Source organism: Myxocyprinus asiaticus, chromosome 20 (assembly GCF_019703515.2).
Source record: "Myxocyprinus asiaticus isolate MX2 ecotype Aquarium Trade chromosome 20, UBuf_Myxa_2, whole genome shotgun sequence".
Classification (NCBI taxonomy): domain Eukaryota; kingdom Metazoa; phylum Chordata; class Actinopteri; order Cypriniformes; family Catostomidae; genus Myxocyprinus; species Myxocyprinus asiaticus.
The window spans coordinates 35,415,198-35,432,971 of NC_059363.1; the positions used below are offsets into that span (position 1 = coordinate 35,415,198).

Consider the following 17,774-nt stretch of genomic DNA (forward strand, 5'->3'; position numbering starts at 1 on the left):
GCTCTGTTCCAAGACTTAGTGAACTGCCTTGCAGTACACTGTCTACATAGGCAGCTGGCTTCTAAGGCAGCATCCTAACTAAAACTGAAGTGGCTGATTTGGAACGCTTCATAAGCAACAACTATGCACGATACACATATAACACTCCTTACTCAAAGTGGAGAAAGTCAAATCACAATTGATTTCAGTACATTTATACATTAGCATGTTGCTAAGCTAACTACAAAACAATCCATTAATTATTACGATGCATTGCACAAAAAAAGTGGGTAAAACATACAATTTGTAATTAGATTTAACTATTTTTATTGATGCTTTTTTGGTATTGAATTAAATCTAGAGTTCCGGCAAACTAGCCGTAAACTTGCCACAAATTTGCCACTCATTATTTTCACATGCAAATGAGCTTTTTTTTTGCTGCAAATGTCTGCCAGAAGTTTGCAGCTCTTCATCGGTTTTGGTGAACCTGCAGCAAACCTTCGGCAACAATGGACAATTTGCCACAAATCTCATTTGCATGTAAAAATGATCAGTGGCGAATTTGTCATGAACTCTTGATTTTTGATTCGTCCGCTATCTTGGGTGAATTTATGGTGTAATGATTCACTGATCTCACGATTTGGTTCTGTTCACTCACGAACTCACGTATTGGACAGAACAGACACTAAAAGAAAAAACTGTCCCATCTCCATGATGTGCATCATCACATTTATGAACCGTGATGTATCGTGCCACGATAAACCGTTACACCCCTAGTTAGGAATGCACCTATGATGCCTTAAATTGCAGTTTAGGTACACAGAGAGCTAATTGGTGCTGGCTTTATTTTTGGTTCTTTATACAAATACATTAAGATGACAACCATATTTGTCTCTAAATTACATCTAAATTGCTTGCACTTAATCATGGTCGAGGATGTTTCTCCTAAAGTTCCTCCTCTTTATTTGTCTGTCCATTTGATAGCCACTTATCATAATATGTATACCATTTCAGCTTTGGAGCACAGATAATGAACTGTGAATGAGCTGCTAGATATGTGATTCTGGAATTCTAACTATTTTCTATACTTAAAAGAAACAGCTGTTGAGCTCATACTATGAAGAACGGTGCTGTCTCAAAACAGACATTTTAGCATTAAGCTCCTTGACCTGCTAAGAATGTTTGTGTGCACTTTATATGGCCCCGCTCTTCGGGCTGGGATATGTGTGTGTGTGTGTGTGTGTGTGTGTGTGTGTGTGTGTGTGTGTGTGTGTGTGATATATACAGTTGTGCTCAAAAGTTTGCATACCCTGGCAGAAATTGTGAAATTTTGGCATTGATTTTGAAAATATGACTTATCATGCAAAAATGTGTCACCTTGTGTGTCTGTAACAAGGCCAAACGTTCAAGGGTATGTAAACTTTTGATCAGGGCCATTTGGGTGATTTCTGTTATCATTATGATTTAAAAAGTAGCCAAACAACTATGTGATAATAAATGGCTTCATATGATCACTATCCTTAAATAAAAGACATATCAGTCATATTTTCAAAATCAATGCCAAAATTTCACAATTTATGCCAAGGTATGCCAACCTTTGAGCACAGCTGTATATATATATATATATATATATATATATATATATATATATATATATATATATACATATATATTAGGACTGTTGATTTAACGTGTTAATTCAGTGCGATTAATTTTATTAAAAATAACACTGTAAAAAATTTTTACACAATTAATCACAATGTCCCAGGACCATAATAAGAAAGATTCCTGAGAAATGCAAGCTTGTAGTACCACCTGTTTACTTCAGTGGGCAGTAAGCGAAACTTCAGCTGTATGGGCAACGTGCAGTTTATACAGTGAACAAAACAACCCTTCAGCTGACAACACAACACGAACATGCGTTACGTTCTTGTGTTCAAAACACTTGATAGAGCGCAAATCCGAACTAAGGGATCTCAAGATGTGTTCTTCTAAGTATTAAACTATATTTAACTTGACACAGCGACCTAAAAATGGTATGTTTATGACGCAACGCACCCGAGATGCTACACAAGCATCTGTCTGACGCAGGTGTACATTGACGGTTCCTTAAACAAGCCCTCATAATAAATCTCGAACTGACTGACAAATTCACTTGCACAATGGATTGCTGTGAACTCTATGCCAATGATTGGCTTATGTTCAATAATATGGTAATAAACAATACATTGTATTCTAAAGCCACTTTTTGTGTTGTCTTATCAATGCTTAACTCTTCTGCCACAAGAATGTAATGCATTTTATTTATCTGAATATATATATATATATATATATATATATATATATATATATATATATATATATAAAATTTTAAATATTTAAAGATAACTATGTATAATTATTTCATCATTATATATTTAATTATATAATAATGTAATTAATGTAATATGTAATTAATTTAATCGACTGACAGCCCTAATATATATATATATATCTTTTTGTGTATTTCTATATATACTTATATTTTCTTTCACTTTTTATTTTTATTTTTATTCTATATTTTATTTATTTATTTATTTTTATCTCTGCCTTGTTGTTGTATATTTTGTGCACTGGAAGCTTCCGTTACCAAGACAAATTTCTTGTATGTGTAAGCATACTTGGCAATAAAGCTCATTCTAATTAAATATATTTTTTCTGTTCATTGAGAGAAAAACAGTGTGGAAAACATGCATTCATTTTTTTATTAGATTTTACAGTATTTCACTTCTTGCACTTAACCTTTTGAACCTAGCAATAATTGTTTTACTATAATGAAGGTTCCTGCTCGTGTAAGCTTCATTTTCCGGGTGTATTCTCCACAGAGAGGTGCCAAAAAGCAAGTTTTGAGTTGTTTTTAGCTGTATAGGCAGTAATACAGTGAAGATGAATGCATACTTTATAAACTGTACCCTCCAACCCAAATCCCAAACCTAAACCTAACCATCAGTGGAGCAAAAATGTAATGTGAGATTGAAAAATGCAATCTCCGAAGTACGCTCGTCACTGATTATGCAAGCATGAATACTTCCTTGTTTCAATGCAGTATCTGAACCAGGGTATCCCATGCTGCTGATGTGATGTGCATCCGTTCATGCCACAGGGCAAGGTAAACACACTGAAGTCTATGCAAACATGTCTAATAGAAGATGCAGCTTGTTAATGAGTCGGCATATCGTGGCTGATCCTAGGGTACTGGAAGTATCGGAAACAACATGCTGACCTCCCATGTGATCATGTTGTTCAGAGCAAATAACTGAATATTGATATTGATTTAGTTGTATTTATTTATTTTTTGCTATAATGCCCAGTCCAACCCATCCTTGAAAGTTTTTTCCTCAACTCACAACAACAGGAATCTTCACTCAAAACAAGCCAAGAAAACGGCTTATATTTGCACAGAGGCTCTTACTTGAGAGGCTTCTTGGGAAAAAACTGAGTCGAATGCAAACATCTTTGGGGCAGGAAGCGCTGCACGTCTGTGCACTGAGGTGGGCTGTGTGTTGAGGGAGGGATCGTAGAGGGTCAGCTGTTTCTTACGAGTGTCCACCTTCAAGAAGGACATGGACTCAGATGAATCTAGAACCCCCATAGATGGACAAATCCGCATCATCACTTTGACCTGGTGTAGAAAATGGTGGAATGAAAAGAAAAGTTACGATGAAGTGCAGGCAAAAGCAGTCCCAATTTAGGTGTCTTTAACTACTAACTTAGGAGAACAAAACATATAAACACAATAGTACATTGTATCAAACGCTTTTTTTATATGAGTACATAATAGTTTACGACTACTATAAACTATTATGCCACATTAAAAAAAAAATAAAAAAATAAAATAAAATAAAATAAAAATAAAACTACGATTTAGAGAATAAAGTTGTAATATTTTGAGAATAAAGTCGAAATTATTAGAATAAAGTCATAGCATTATGAGGTTAAAGTCATAACATGTTGAGAATAATGTCATAGCATTATGAGAATAAAGTAGTATATTCCAAGAATAAAGTAGAAATATTTAGAGAAACACAATATTAAACAGCACGTCATTATCACAACCATAGAACTGATGCCAAGCCAGCAGCTTCATTAATGCAAGAAATGGATGTGGTGGATTTAGTTAAGTCATACGTTAGGTTATGATTTAGCAATAAAGAAATCCTTGATCTTTTGGCGCATTGGCACAAAGTTATTTTTAGTGTATCTACAGATGTTATGTAGGAAATTGAATTCATTCAGGAGAAAGAACCAGACAGACATTTGCGCAGTCCTGCACAGCATGGGTGATGCTTGGTCTTCTTTTTTTTGTTCTCAAAACAATACTATAACTTAGGGGATGTTACCACGTAAAGTGGCTTGAAATGGACCCATATAAGTAACAGCAGTTCCAATAATTTTTCGCTTCACTTGTGTAAGCATCTCGTGCCTCCTTTGGCAGGTGCCCACAGGTTGAAAACTCCTGTACTAATTCACACCTCATTCATGAACAGAGAGCTCACACAAATTTCCTACAATTTCAGATCGGCAAACTTGAAAACAAAGTGCATAGCCAATGTTATCTCCCTGGTTAGTGGTGTTTACTGTATCCAAAGAACCAGATGCTCCACTTTGCTGTTGTCCACCACACCACTTTTATGTTCCTTTCCTTATGAATTATTCTCAAAATATTAAGATTTTATTGTCATAATGCTACGACTTAATTCTCGTAATTTTGACTTTATTCTCAAAATATTACAACTTTATTCTTGGATTTTTAATTTTTTTTTTTACTTGCCACTAAAACGGTGTCGTAGTAGTTAGACGGCAAATATAACATTTCCTAAATGCAATAAAAAAATAAAAATAAAAAAACAAGATACAAATACTTTTTAACAGGCATACACTTTCACACATAATTATAGGTCATCTAGAGTGATGGATATCAGATTTAACACAGAAATATTGACTGTTACTTGTTTAAAAACAAACATATTACAAGACAAATACAGCTGAAAATGGGAAGGGAACTTTCCTTCATAGCAGCCTTTATCGTATAACTATCACAGACCACACACAGTAAACTAACAAAACCAGCCATTAACAAATAGACTGCCTATATTAATAATGCACATTGTCACGATTGTGTCACGGTGAACCGCTAACACCATTTGTAGCAAATACAGTACAGTAAAACAAACATACTGTAAGAGAACAGTGCTCATGCCCTCAATCTTTCATTCAGACCTGCACAAAGCCACAGTATTCCACGGATGATTTGTAGTGGAGATATAATTACAGCACTTGGGCTCCAGCAATAAGAAACAATATCTGCACTGCTGATCTTTTCATGGCACCCTGGGCCGAGAGGCATGCCTCCGCCACAGTGTCGGCCTGGCGTGAACTCCCCCTCACTGCATCGCAGGGGCCGATTACGCTGATAGACATGTGCACGTGGTGAACGAATTACGCTGGCTGTGACACTGGAAATAGGCTTCCATATATGACTGGCCTCGGAAAGGGGCCAGCCACCCAGACACCACAGAAATGTGGGCTTGGATTAAACTGTTGGGTTTTACATTTGTTGGCCATTTGATACGAGAGCAAAGGTTTGAGCTGTTGGCTTTCACACCTCATGTGCTCTAGGCTGGAAATGGAGACCCTCAAGTTTCTGAGCCAATCCAAACAGCAATTAACTTGATGTCTGAAAATATGTCTTTTATTATACTGTACACTGATTCTGAGATGAAGACATTTTATGCTGTAGTAACTCTGTAGTGTCTTGGCAGAACCTATCAAAATGATATGGCATGCTGTCTTGCTGTGACACACTAAAGTCCCTTTCAGATGACCTGCGTCAGGACTTCAACACACTTCTCAACAACACAAGCATTATATGAAGCTTAGACCTCCATACTATCTACTGTTTTTTTACTATTACTATTTATTAATTTGCAATCAAATATCTATTGATGATTATCCTCTGACAGTCAAGACATGTCTTTGAAGATGTGTTGTACAAGTTCTAAATATTTAAAACACCATTTCTGGTTTTCGGCTAGCAGGCTAATCAGTTAGCATCATGTTAAGCTAGCATGGTAATCGGTGGGTGGTATGCTAAGCTAGCAGGCTTATCAGTTTTCACTATGCTAAGATAGCAGGATGCAAAAATGTGGCATACTTGTAAACCCTGAGTAAAGGAACTTTTAACTGATAATCTGCTTTAAAAACAGTCGTTATATAGCTTCCCTCATTCTAACCAAAGCTAGGTTAACTGTTAGCTTGTGAGCTAACTTAACAAAACAGAGAGAAATGTTTGGGAAACGCTGACACCCAAATCAAGTGAAAGGGCCTTATGGTCCAATTATAAGCAACACATTCCACACTTTTAGACCAATGCTATTATAGGCAAAAGATCTCTACAGAATATTAAAACACCTGTCCCAATGTTGGGCTGCCTTCTGGATATGTTACTGCTGTCATTGTGCAAAACATAATAGTTACACTGATGGCTGGGCCATTATTCTACTGCCTGTAGCTTTTTATAGTTACGACAAAATCTGCCAACAACTGGAGTCCATTCAACAGCATCAGATGCATGTATGCATTAGTAGGAAGTGGAAGCTCATTAGTGAATGGGTTGGGTTTTAATGAGTTCATCCTCAATGGGCACTTATCAATCATTTCAGCGGACTAGAGGTTTTGGCATGATGTTCAAAAATCATCTCTCCGAGCAGGTGGCATCTAATCTGGAACAAATCCTCTCTATCTCTCTATATTTATACTGTAATATGGTGCTAAAGACTAAACCCTCTGGACAGTGAGGAGGGGTGTGTGGAACCCGAACAACTCGCCACTCTTGGCTTGGATCCCAATCCGAGATCCCAAGCACACAATCTGTTCAACAAAAGCAACATAACCAGTCGCTTTCCATTCCTGCTGCATAATGGATAGCATTCTGTTATGAATGCAAATTTTCTTCATTGGATGACTGCAGTGCCTATTCCAGATATTTTTGTACATATCCCATAAGAAAAGACCAGCATATGTTGTGTTTTAAATATGAGACCAGCCGAAAAAAAAAAAAAAAAAAGATATATATATATATATATATATATATATATATATATATATATATATATATATATATATATATATATATATAAGTAAATAAAAGAATGAAAAAAAAGATAAATACATACAATACATACACTACTGGTCAAAAGTTTTGAAACACTTGACTGAAATGTTTCCCATGATCTTGAAAATCTTTTGATCTGAAGGCATATGCTTAAATGTTTGAAATTAGTTTTGTAGACAAAAATATAATTGTGCCACTATATTAATTTATTTCATTATGAAACTAAAATTTAATAAAAATAAAAAATAAAAGTTTTTGAAATTGATGACTTGGACCAAATAATAAAGAAAAGCAGCCAATAAGTGCCCAACATAGATGGGGACTCCTTCAATACTGTTTAAAAAGCATCCCAGGGTGATACCTCAAGAAGTTGGTTGAGAAAATGTCAAGAGTACATGTCTACAAATTCTAGGCAAAGGGTGACTACTTTGAAGATGCTAAAATATAACACAGTTTTGATTTATATTGGATTTTGTTTAGTCACAACTTAATTCCCATAGTTCCATTTATGTTATTCCATAGTTTTGATGACTTTACTATTATTCTAAAATGTGAAAAAAAAATTATAATAAAGAATGAGTAAGTGTTTCAAAACTTTTGACCGGTAGTGTATATGTGTGTGTATTTTTATTTTTAAAAAAAAATTAATGATCCTTAAAAAATCCTTAAAACAAGATAATTTTCTTGAGAAGCAGAATTGTATATGACATTAACACTTGATTTAAAAAAAAAAAAAGGTAGTTTTTTCATGTTTTGAGCAAAAATCTCTATCTATCTACATTTAGTAAGGTTTTGCTTAAAACAAGAACAAAAAAATAGCAAATACAATAAGAAAAATCGACTTCGATTAAACTCAGAAGAGTCACAATCTTACTCAATTTTGCTTCTCAAGTAAATTTATATTGTTTTAAGGATGTTTAAATAGTTTTTACTTGAAAACAAGTATGTCTGACCTTGCCCATGCCAGGGTTCTCCTTGGCCTTTGACCCCGCCCTGAGCAGACATGGTGGAGCAGGTGGAGGGGAGAACTGGAGAACAGCACTAAAGTTAGTAGGGTAGATGGATGGTTCCTGGGGGTATACAAGTGGTGGCTGCTGCTTCTTCCTTTTGGATGACAGATTCAGCTTCTGAGCAGCCCTGAGACAACAGACAAAAATCAAACACCAATTAGGACCACATACAATTCTCAAATACTCACAATATTGAGTGTGTCTAAAATTGTTTTGGTTTCCATATTTTTTCATATCATTTTTTCATATCTTTTTTTTTTTTTTTTTCACTTAGAGAAACAGATAAACTATTGTTCAATATTCATATGGCTTCCTTATACTTGCTTCAAATGGACATGGGAAAACAGGATTGCCTTTTGAAATTAAACAGTTCAATGTTCTATGAACTCTAACATTCGTAATGCAAAGCTCCCTCCCCAGTCCATGCAGATAATGTATGGAAAATAAGCTGCAAAAAAACAGTAATTCAAAAATTCTTATGGTACTGATGTTGTTTTTTTCAGTTACTTCACATATTCAGTTGGCCAATTAAGCTGGAGAATTTAGCCAATTATAACTGAGGTGAATTTCATACAGTACGGTATTCTTTAAAGTGCATTAGCCAAAACAAACTGTTTAATTATTACTTAAATCTCTGTCTTTTTCTTCTTTTTTTTTTTCCATTAAAAACAAAGATTTAACAAAGCAGTCAACCAAAACCTTCCAAATTCAGTCACTCAAGGCAGTTCCATTAAAAGACAAAACTCTATTTCTTTAAAGCAATTTCAGTGAAGGAACGCTGCATATTTTGTGAATAATCTTTTCATTCAGGCTGAGGGGTGTACACACGAAAGTCTTTCTGAACTTTTGGCTGATTGATTTAATAGTATAGCTTGACATTTAAAACTGAACACTGTAAAATCAAAACTGAAAAGGTCAAGAGCCCCCTATTGCATTGCCAAAGTAAACAGACAGGGCTCCCTCTTCCACTTTTTCTCCACAAGCAGTCTTCCCCTCTCTATTTCACATCTAAATAGGCTCTGTGCTCAGAAACCCTTGAAAAATGTCCTCTAAAAATGTGAAACTGTGGCTAATGGGATCGACCCCGTAGTTAGCTCTCACATTAGCCATTTGCTAAGTCTGTCTTAACAGTTACCCAGCTACATATAGCTGAACAGTGACCCAGCTACAGCCCTGAAATTAATCTGAAAATCCACGTGAGATGTTGCTACTGGACTCCAGCCAGATGGAGTGGTGGTAATGGCTGTGTCAAGACCTTAACCCAAGTAACAGCCACTGTCATAGCAAGCCATATCAATAACCTCAGACTGAACTTTGAATTAACCTATAAGGAAAGGAACAGCGTGAGAGGAACGAATGAGTGCCAGGAGTGGAAAAAGAGGAGAGAGAGAGAGAGAGAGAGAGAGAGAGAGAGAGAGAGAGAACAACCAAAATGCTATCAAGTGACATTTGGGGGCTTAGCTCACATTAAGAGGTACATTAAAGCTGTTCTCTTGGACTGAAGTTTAACAGTGTAACACTAACAAAGAAAAGCAGGACAGACTGCAGCTGTCTTTAAGTGTAACTGATTATGATTACATTTTATGCAGCAATGATTAAGAGAGAAGTACTCTAGAAATCACACTTGGAACAATACTTGACTGCTGAGAGCACACATTATAACAGCACATCTTATCTGTAGCATAATTGCCAAAGTCTGTCAGTGTTATTTCATGCATTGCACACATTTTAAAGCATATTTGTAAAAAGAATTGCAGATAACCAAGTAACGTGACCATATGATGTGATCCCCGAAGAAAATTATATTTTTATTACTATTGCTCAGAGCAGGGCCGGAGTGGGATTCATATTCAGCTCGGGATGTCATGTCCAAGTCAGCCCACACCCAAAAGGGGGTTGGAGGTGAAGATGATAACAATAAAACAAGATCACAGCAAAAATATGCAATATATGTTCTCCTTGAACATATGAGAACTGAGAAATTCTTCTAAAAAGCTTAATTTGTGTTCAGCAGAAGACAGAAAGTCATACACATCTGGGATGGCATGAGGGTGAGTAAATGATGAGAGAAATTTCATTTTTGGGTAAACTAAGTTTATTTTAAAGACTATCTAGGCACATAATAACACTATAGAACTGTAAATGTTTATAACTCTTTCAAGATGTACAGGCTCACACTTTGAATGGTCAGTGCTTTGTATTTTAGATAATTAAAATAGCAACAGATCCAGTGAAACAATTAAGGTTGAGTGATTGTTTTTATCATTTTTACATACCATTCAAAAACATGCCATTTTACAATGATAAGAGTGAAGTAAAAGACTAAAAATAACACATTTGTACTTTTCTTTTACTTGGAATGTAAATGTTCAGGACAAAGGCAAAATGGTTACTGTCTTTTTAAGAGGGTTTTATGTCATGATACAACATTGAAGGCACTCTGTGCAGTTTGTTTCGTTGAGTTTAATCTTTTAAGAGCTGTAAAGTCCCATTATTTTCGTACCGTGTCGTGCTGTTGCATCTGTATTCATTTACTTTACGTATTCTGTTATTTTGTGACAAAAAATTATTTTGCTATTATCATTCAGTTGATTGAGATTGTGAGACTGCAGTTAGTATTAAACTTGTGATGATCTTGTAGGCTACCTGAAGCACGTTCATCCATTCAGCTATTAGTAGCCTATCTGTTCTTGATGGATCTTCCGTGATCCTTCCCGCACTGTCAAGTGAAGCACATCAGTTTCGTCTCTTACAGGCTACTCTCTCATTTGTTTGGGTGTGAGATGATAAAATACAGACTGCGTCCGCTATAATACGGAATGCAATTCTGATCCTTTAAATACCGGATGTTACGGACTGTTGGCAATTGTTATGCGACATATGATGAAGTTTGTCAATCAACATGCGGACCAAACCGGCCCAATTTTTGACCGGCCCAGCGGGAATTCTCCCGATCTTCCCGATTGCCACTCCGGCCCTGGCTCACAGGTTGCTCTTTCATAGCTCTGGAGACTTTCAAATAACTATCAACTTTATCTCAGATGTTTCCCATGAATTCTTAAGGATAAATCACATGAGACAACTGTTGGCATAGAGTATGAGTGTAGAGTTAGAAAATGTATGTGTATCGCATGGCACAGACAATGTGGTCTTGGAAGAAACTTTAGAGTTTACATTGAAATTTCTGACTTTTGATTGCAGACTTTGGAATCTTTGGAACAGTTTGTGATATAGTCGAAATCTCTTTGACAAACTCTAATAAAGATGAATGTAAGATTACTTTTATTTGTTTTATTTATTTATTTATTTTTTACTCAGGGGAAAAAAAACAGTGGGAGTCTTCCACATTGGCTCTCCATTTAATCTCATTGCTGTCTATAGGAGAAGCAATTCAGATGCTGGAGACCTCATTTGAGAACACAACATCTGGCTTTTACAGTTGTGGATATGGAATAATTAAATTAAGGTGTTATGAGAAATTCTGTGCTAGTAATCTCTTGTGATGAGATCAAATCTGATGAAATTTACAAGGTGGAAAAGTCTGGAAGAAACACTGCTGAAAAGCCCAGTTTATGCCAGACTGCCTGTATGCCTGTTGGTCAGGGCTGGTTCATGCTGGTTAATTGTAGTTTGGTTCTGGTCTTGCTGGATTTGCATACCCATGCTAGTTGAGCAAGGAAGTCTTGCTGGTTAAGCCAAGATGCCTCCAACTCACACAAATGTTTCAGCAAAGAAGAGACAAAGTCAGAGCTGAGATTTGTTGAGTGTAATTTGACCGTAAATGTCTGTCTATCTTTTCTTTCCAATGGTGAGCAATGTCATTGCCAGTAGCGCTTTGGTCAGGGGTGTAACTAGAGGGAGGGCAGGGTGGGCAGCCGCCCTAGGGCCCGGTGTGAGAAGGGGCCCCCAACGGTCGACACAAAGAAACCATAAAAATGACAACGGGCCCGAGGGGTGATGATAAACGACCAAGGCCCCCCAAGGAGGGAGCCCGACAGTTCCTTTGCACTGGGGCCTGCAAGATCCAAGTTGCGCCACTGCCTTTGGTCATGCAATGTGTGTGTCCCGGTTTGTCTGTCAGTACGCCCTTTCTTTCTCTACTCCTCTCTGCATCATTCCATACCTCTAGAAGTGAAAACCCCACCCTTCTTTTCTCTATCTTTCTCAACCCTGTGCCTTGCCTTGTCTCTCTCTCTCTCTCTCTCTCTCTCTCTCTCTCTCAGTCTGTATGGCACCCAGCGTCAAACCCAAGAGCACAATCACAGAACACTCAGCTCGCTGATTAAATAATTATACCATCCAGCAGGAATACAGGAGAAGCCCCTCCCCAGGGAATTGACAGCCCGCTAGAGGATTCAAGTGTGTGTATGTGTGTGCGTGTATGTGTATGTGCACATACAGAAGGAGGAGATCGAGGAAATGTGCGAGCACTGCACTAAGAAAGCAGTGTTTGAGAGACAGAGAGAACGAGAAAAAATAAAATAAAGCGACAGACAGAACTGGAGTTTGTGTGTGCGTGTGTGTATGTGCGTGTGTGTATATACATATATATATATATATATATATATATATATATATATATATATAATATATATATATAGCTATTAATTTATTGAGAAAAAAATAATAAATAAATAAATAAATATATATTTTTTTTTTAGATTCTGCAGAAACACCTTTTTTTCTAGTGAAAAAAACATTAAAATTACTCAATATCAATGTGTAAAGTCACATCAAAGACAGTTGTTTGAAAATAAATAATACATAAATAAATGTATTAAATATTTATTAAAAATTATAAATTATTAATTTATTGAGGGGAAAAGAGACAAAAAATTCTGTTTTTTTTTTGTTTTTTTTTTAAGAATACATAAAATAGTGAGCTTAAAACAGTGAATAAATAAAATCTGTTAGTGGCAAAAGACAACATGCACTTGTATCCAAAAACAAATTCTCTGAAAATAAGCTTTAATTTCTTGCCATTTTGCTTTTTAGGATTTTTTTGTTTTTGTTTTGTTTTAGGATGTTTAGATATATCTTACTGGAAATAAGATAAAGACACTGGCAAAGAACAGGACATTTTGCAGTGCATGAATAAAGCATGAATGTTTCTTCAATAACTACACAACCACATTTATATTATCTAGGTGGAATACCCAAATAAATGTAACCAATAAGCTGGTTTGAGATTAAATGCTTGTACAGTAACAAAAGCACTCCACGAATCCACAATAACAGCTCAAACATGCCCAGCATGCACATGTACACTACTGCTCAAATGAATTGCTTCTTGAAGCACACATGCTCTCTTTCCCCTCTTTCTCATTCTCTCTCTCTCTCTCTCTCTCTCTCTCTCTCTCGCAAACAACCTGGCTCAGTTCATGAATGAACAGCAGCCATGAAGAACATATACAGTATGTGTGCTTGCACTTTCTGTTACTTATCCACCTGCTTAAACTCCCTGCAACACAATCACACACACACACTCCACTAAACATACATCCCCGCAACACAAACACACACACACTCCACTAAGCATACATGCTTTGACGAGTTCCACAGTCAAGGAGCAATCCATATCCCAAGTATGTATAAACAATAAGACAGCTGCCTTTGTAGATTTGGCAGGTGAGCTCAGGGGACAGAGCAAGAATTTTTAGTGTTAAGATGGGTATGTTGCAATTGACATCTGCAGTAATATTAAGAAAGTAAGCAAGCCCTTTAAATGCCTTCAAAGTACTTACACTTCTTTCCAATCCATCATCTAATGTAATCACAATTTATAGCCAAATCAAGGCAGATGAGACGCAAGTAAACGCTTCTGTCCATTTGTCCATATCCACATTTTGCCGTCAAGAAGGAAAGATACAAAAACAAACTCTTTAAAAAGTAATCGCAAAGGTACGGATGTGAAAAGTAAGCCCCTCTCCTGTGGTCACAGCCCATTCTTAATGCATAAACATCTCAAAGTCTGCAGTCCATAGATCATGTCCACTCAAAAAATCAGCCTATGGGAGTTTGAAGTCATTCCATTATCTGACTCTTCAGAGCTTCTCTTGTGTTCTTCATTCCTAACACTCTTGTCATTTAATTTCTCATTCACCGTCCAGTGTGCATTAAACCATACAAGTACTTCTCTCTGCCTTCATTCTTAACTCTCTCCCCCTGGAACAATCTCTTTCAGTTAGTCCACCTCTTCTGTCATGCATCCTGGTCCTTTTTGTCCTCTTTCCCTCTTTTTGTCTTTCTCACGGAGGAGAGGGGCTGAAATCCAGCAGTTTGGATTTGGCTTTCGCTGCTGAAGGAGCGCTGGCAGCTACCCTGCCCTCAAACACCCTCATACACACACATGCATGCTTCCTCTCTCCCTCTGTCTCTCTCTCTTTCTTTCCACAACCCAGCCCATTCCACTCCCACGGCCAGAAAAGGAATCAAAGCTTTGCAAGCATTCTCTCTCTTTCTCTCTCTTACTCACCCTTACACACACACACACACATGCCCCTAACTGCATGAATTCTTCATGTGAGAAGGGGTCTCTTTTTATTCTACCCCAGACATCAAACAGATTTGCTTAGCATGTGCTGCATGCATGCCTGTCTGTTTGTATATATCTGTGTGTGTGGGGGGGTGGGTGGGGGGGGGGGGGTATCTGCTTTAGGTCTTTTGTATATGTATGTGGGGAAGGGAGTGTGTATTGTTTTACGTGTGTCCTGAAGATAAAAAAGCATGGGTAGAACAGGAGAAAAGCGTGTTGTGGGTGGTTGCCATGGCATTGCTATATGGTTGCAGAAGTCTTCTGGATTGTTTTTAGCTATGTGGTTGCTAGGGCATTGCTAGGTGTAATATGGTAATATTACAATAGCAATATGGTAATCCAGGTGGTTGTATTCCGGTCCAAGTCAAAAGAACCCACCCCCCCAGTATCATATTTTAGGCCTTAGATATGGCTTGGTCCCTCCTTCAATTGTAAGTCTAAGGGATTGTTTACCATTTAACAAAAATTAAGTGAATGTGGCGACATATTTCCAAAATTATATTATGTGGATCACTGAACATATTACAACTGTGTTGAAGTGGAAATGTCAACTGTGTGGCAGTAAAAGCGAGTTAAATTTTCTTTTAAAGGTTAATAATATATATATATATATATATATATATATATATATATATATATATATATATATATATATATATATATATACTTGTTGACGTACATGCTCTGCGGGCCTTTTTCCCCACCCTTACAAAAAATGTAGAGATTTGGCAAACAAGACGCAAATTTTCCACACATTTTCCACTCATTATTTTCACATGCAAATGAGCTTGTGATCTACCACAAATGTTTGCCAGAAATAGGGTTGGGAACTGAGAACCGGTTATTGTTTAATTGTTTATTAAAAAAATACCGGAATCGTATAATCTTCGTGACTTTCGGTTCCGTTAACGGTTTTCCAGCATGCAATTTTCCACCAATATGGCTGGAACGCCGTCCTCAAATACTCTGTGCAGCAGCGCTGCCCTCTACTGACTCTACAGCGTAAAAACACACAGTTCTACCAGTGTATTTAATTCCCAATTGAACAAGTCTCGAGCCGGCTCTTTTTACATCGTGAAACATATGCGCTTCTGGCTACTGGCTACGCCCGATGCCCGCCAAATTTCTCTCTTCTACCTTCTCGCTCAGGAGCAGATCCAAGCGTGAGGCTGCCTTTGCCTGATACATCTTTTGTCATCTAACCCCTTTATTCCAACTGCCTTGACTCAGCCTCACTCATTCCCATATGGCAAAGACCCAAGCGCGAGGCTGCCTCTGCTGCCCATATGTTTCCTAATCCTCCCTTCCCAGCTCCAACCCATTCAGCCACTTATACACTCTCTTCAGCATCTGCTTTACCAGCCCCTCCTCATGCCCCAGTAATGAATCCTCCACAGGTTAATCCAAGTATCCGCACCCAAATTATAGTATGTGCAGACATAGATTTAGCCTCTCTTCTCTCACCTATCTCATTGCATGATCCCCAGCGCTCTCTAGACTGGTTCTATTTCGGTTGTGCTTAAAAATCTAAACGCCAATTCTAAGGAAATGCTAACTTTAGCTGAGTTTTGCTTAGCATTTTCTAGATTCACATAAGTTATTTGTGCCATATATCCGACTAGACACAGAGAACTAAATGACTATATGGCCATCATCGCCAAATTCTCCCTCTCATTCAGGGGAACACTGTTTTAAATGAATGAACATACATTACATTTATATAGCACTTTTCTGACAATACACTCAAAGCGCTTTACACAGTGAACAGGGGACTCTCCTCAACCACCACCAGTGTGCAGCATCCACCTGGATGATGCGACAGCAGCCATAGTGTGCCAGTACACTCACCATTAACCAGCTATTGGTGGAGAGGAGAGAGATAGAGCCAATTAATGAATGGGGATTATTAGGAAGCCATTGATAAGGGCCAATGGGGGGAATTTGGCCAAGAAACCAGGGTTAAACCCCTACTCTTTTCAAGAAGTGGGATTTTTAATAACCACAGAAAGTCAGGACCTCAGTTTAACATCTCATCCGAAGGACAGTGCCTTACAGTATAGTGACCCCATCACTATACTGGGGCATTAGGGCCTACACAGTCTGCAGGGTGAGCATCCCCTGCTGGACTCCCTAATACCTCTTTCAGCAGCAACCTTAGTTTTCCCAGGAGGTCTCCCATCCAGGTACTGACCAGGCTCAGCCCTGCTTAGCTTCAATAGGCAACCAGTCTTGAGCTACAGGGTGATATATGTCTATGTCTACCACAAGCTTTTGTCTGCTAAATGCGCAGCCAGAGTGTCTCAGTGGAACCAGTGCCCACACTGGGGAGCTCTGGACATAGAATTGCATAACAAATTGTTCTTAGGATGCAAAAGCGTGTCATGCGTCATCTGCAGATCATTGGAACATCAGATGAAAAATTGCCTACTAACCCAAAATTCGGCAAGTCCTAAATCTTCCTCCCCCATTAAGTGTACCGCTTATGCTCCACAGTTCAGAGGCAACAGCGCTTAACATTTCAAGGAGCATACCTTCCGTCCCAACGGAATTTACATATCTGTAATTTTTGTGGCGGTGCACACACCCGCTCAATTTGCCGTGTTTGGAAATCCTCCAATAAGAATAATAAAATGATCCAAAAATACCAATGTCTCTGCTTTAGCTGATGAACTTGCTAAATATCATTTTCATCCTGGTTTGGAAAGTTTTCCCGACACGAATATTAGCTCTCAAATTTACCCTATCCTCCGCCTCTTCCACCTCTTTACGAACTATACCCAATCGACATATCAGCTGGTATCTGGAGGAAAGAATGGTCATCTAAAACCATCCTTTTCCACTGCGATATCTCCGCAACCATGCAATATATCAATAAAGGGTGATCCAATTCCCCCGTCCTCATGCCATTTCCAAGACATCTGATTTGGATAGCCTATTGCAGCCAATTTATTGTTAAAGATGAACATATTCCAGGAAACAAAAATCAATTAGCTGACGCTCTCTCCTGTTTTGCTTTCAGAAATTCCGAACATTGGCTCCAGAAGCGGACCCTTTTTCCATAAATTAATTTACGGTCGCCCATGCCCAGAAATAATTA

At 37.7% G+C, this 17,774-nt stretch overlaps 1 protein-coding gene across 1 annotated transcript in view; it reads right to left on the reverse strand.

The window, feature by feature from the left end:
* The window catches only part of LOC127411210 (kinesin-like protein KIF26A), a 178,008-nt gene that overhangs the window by 19,230 nt on the left and 141,004 nt on the right, over window positions 1–17,774 (reverse strand). The window contains exons 5-6 of the mRNA XM_051646604.1: window positions 8,086–8,269; window positions 3,431–3,640 (exon numbers count right to left, since the gene is read on the reverse strand). Coding sequence (XP_051502564.1) covers window positions 3,431–3,640; window positions 8,086–8,269 — 394 coding nt within the window. The remainder of the gene's footprint in view (window positions 1–3,430; window positions 3,641–8,085; window positions 8,270–17,774) is intronic.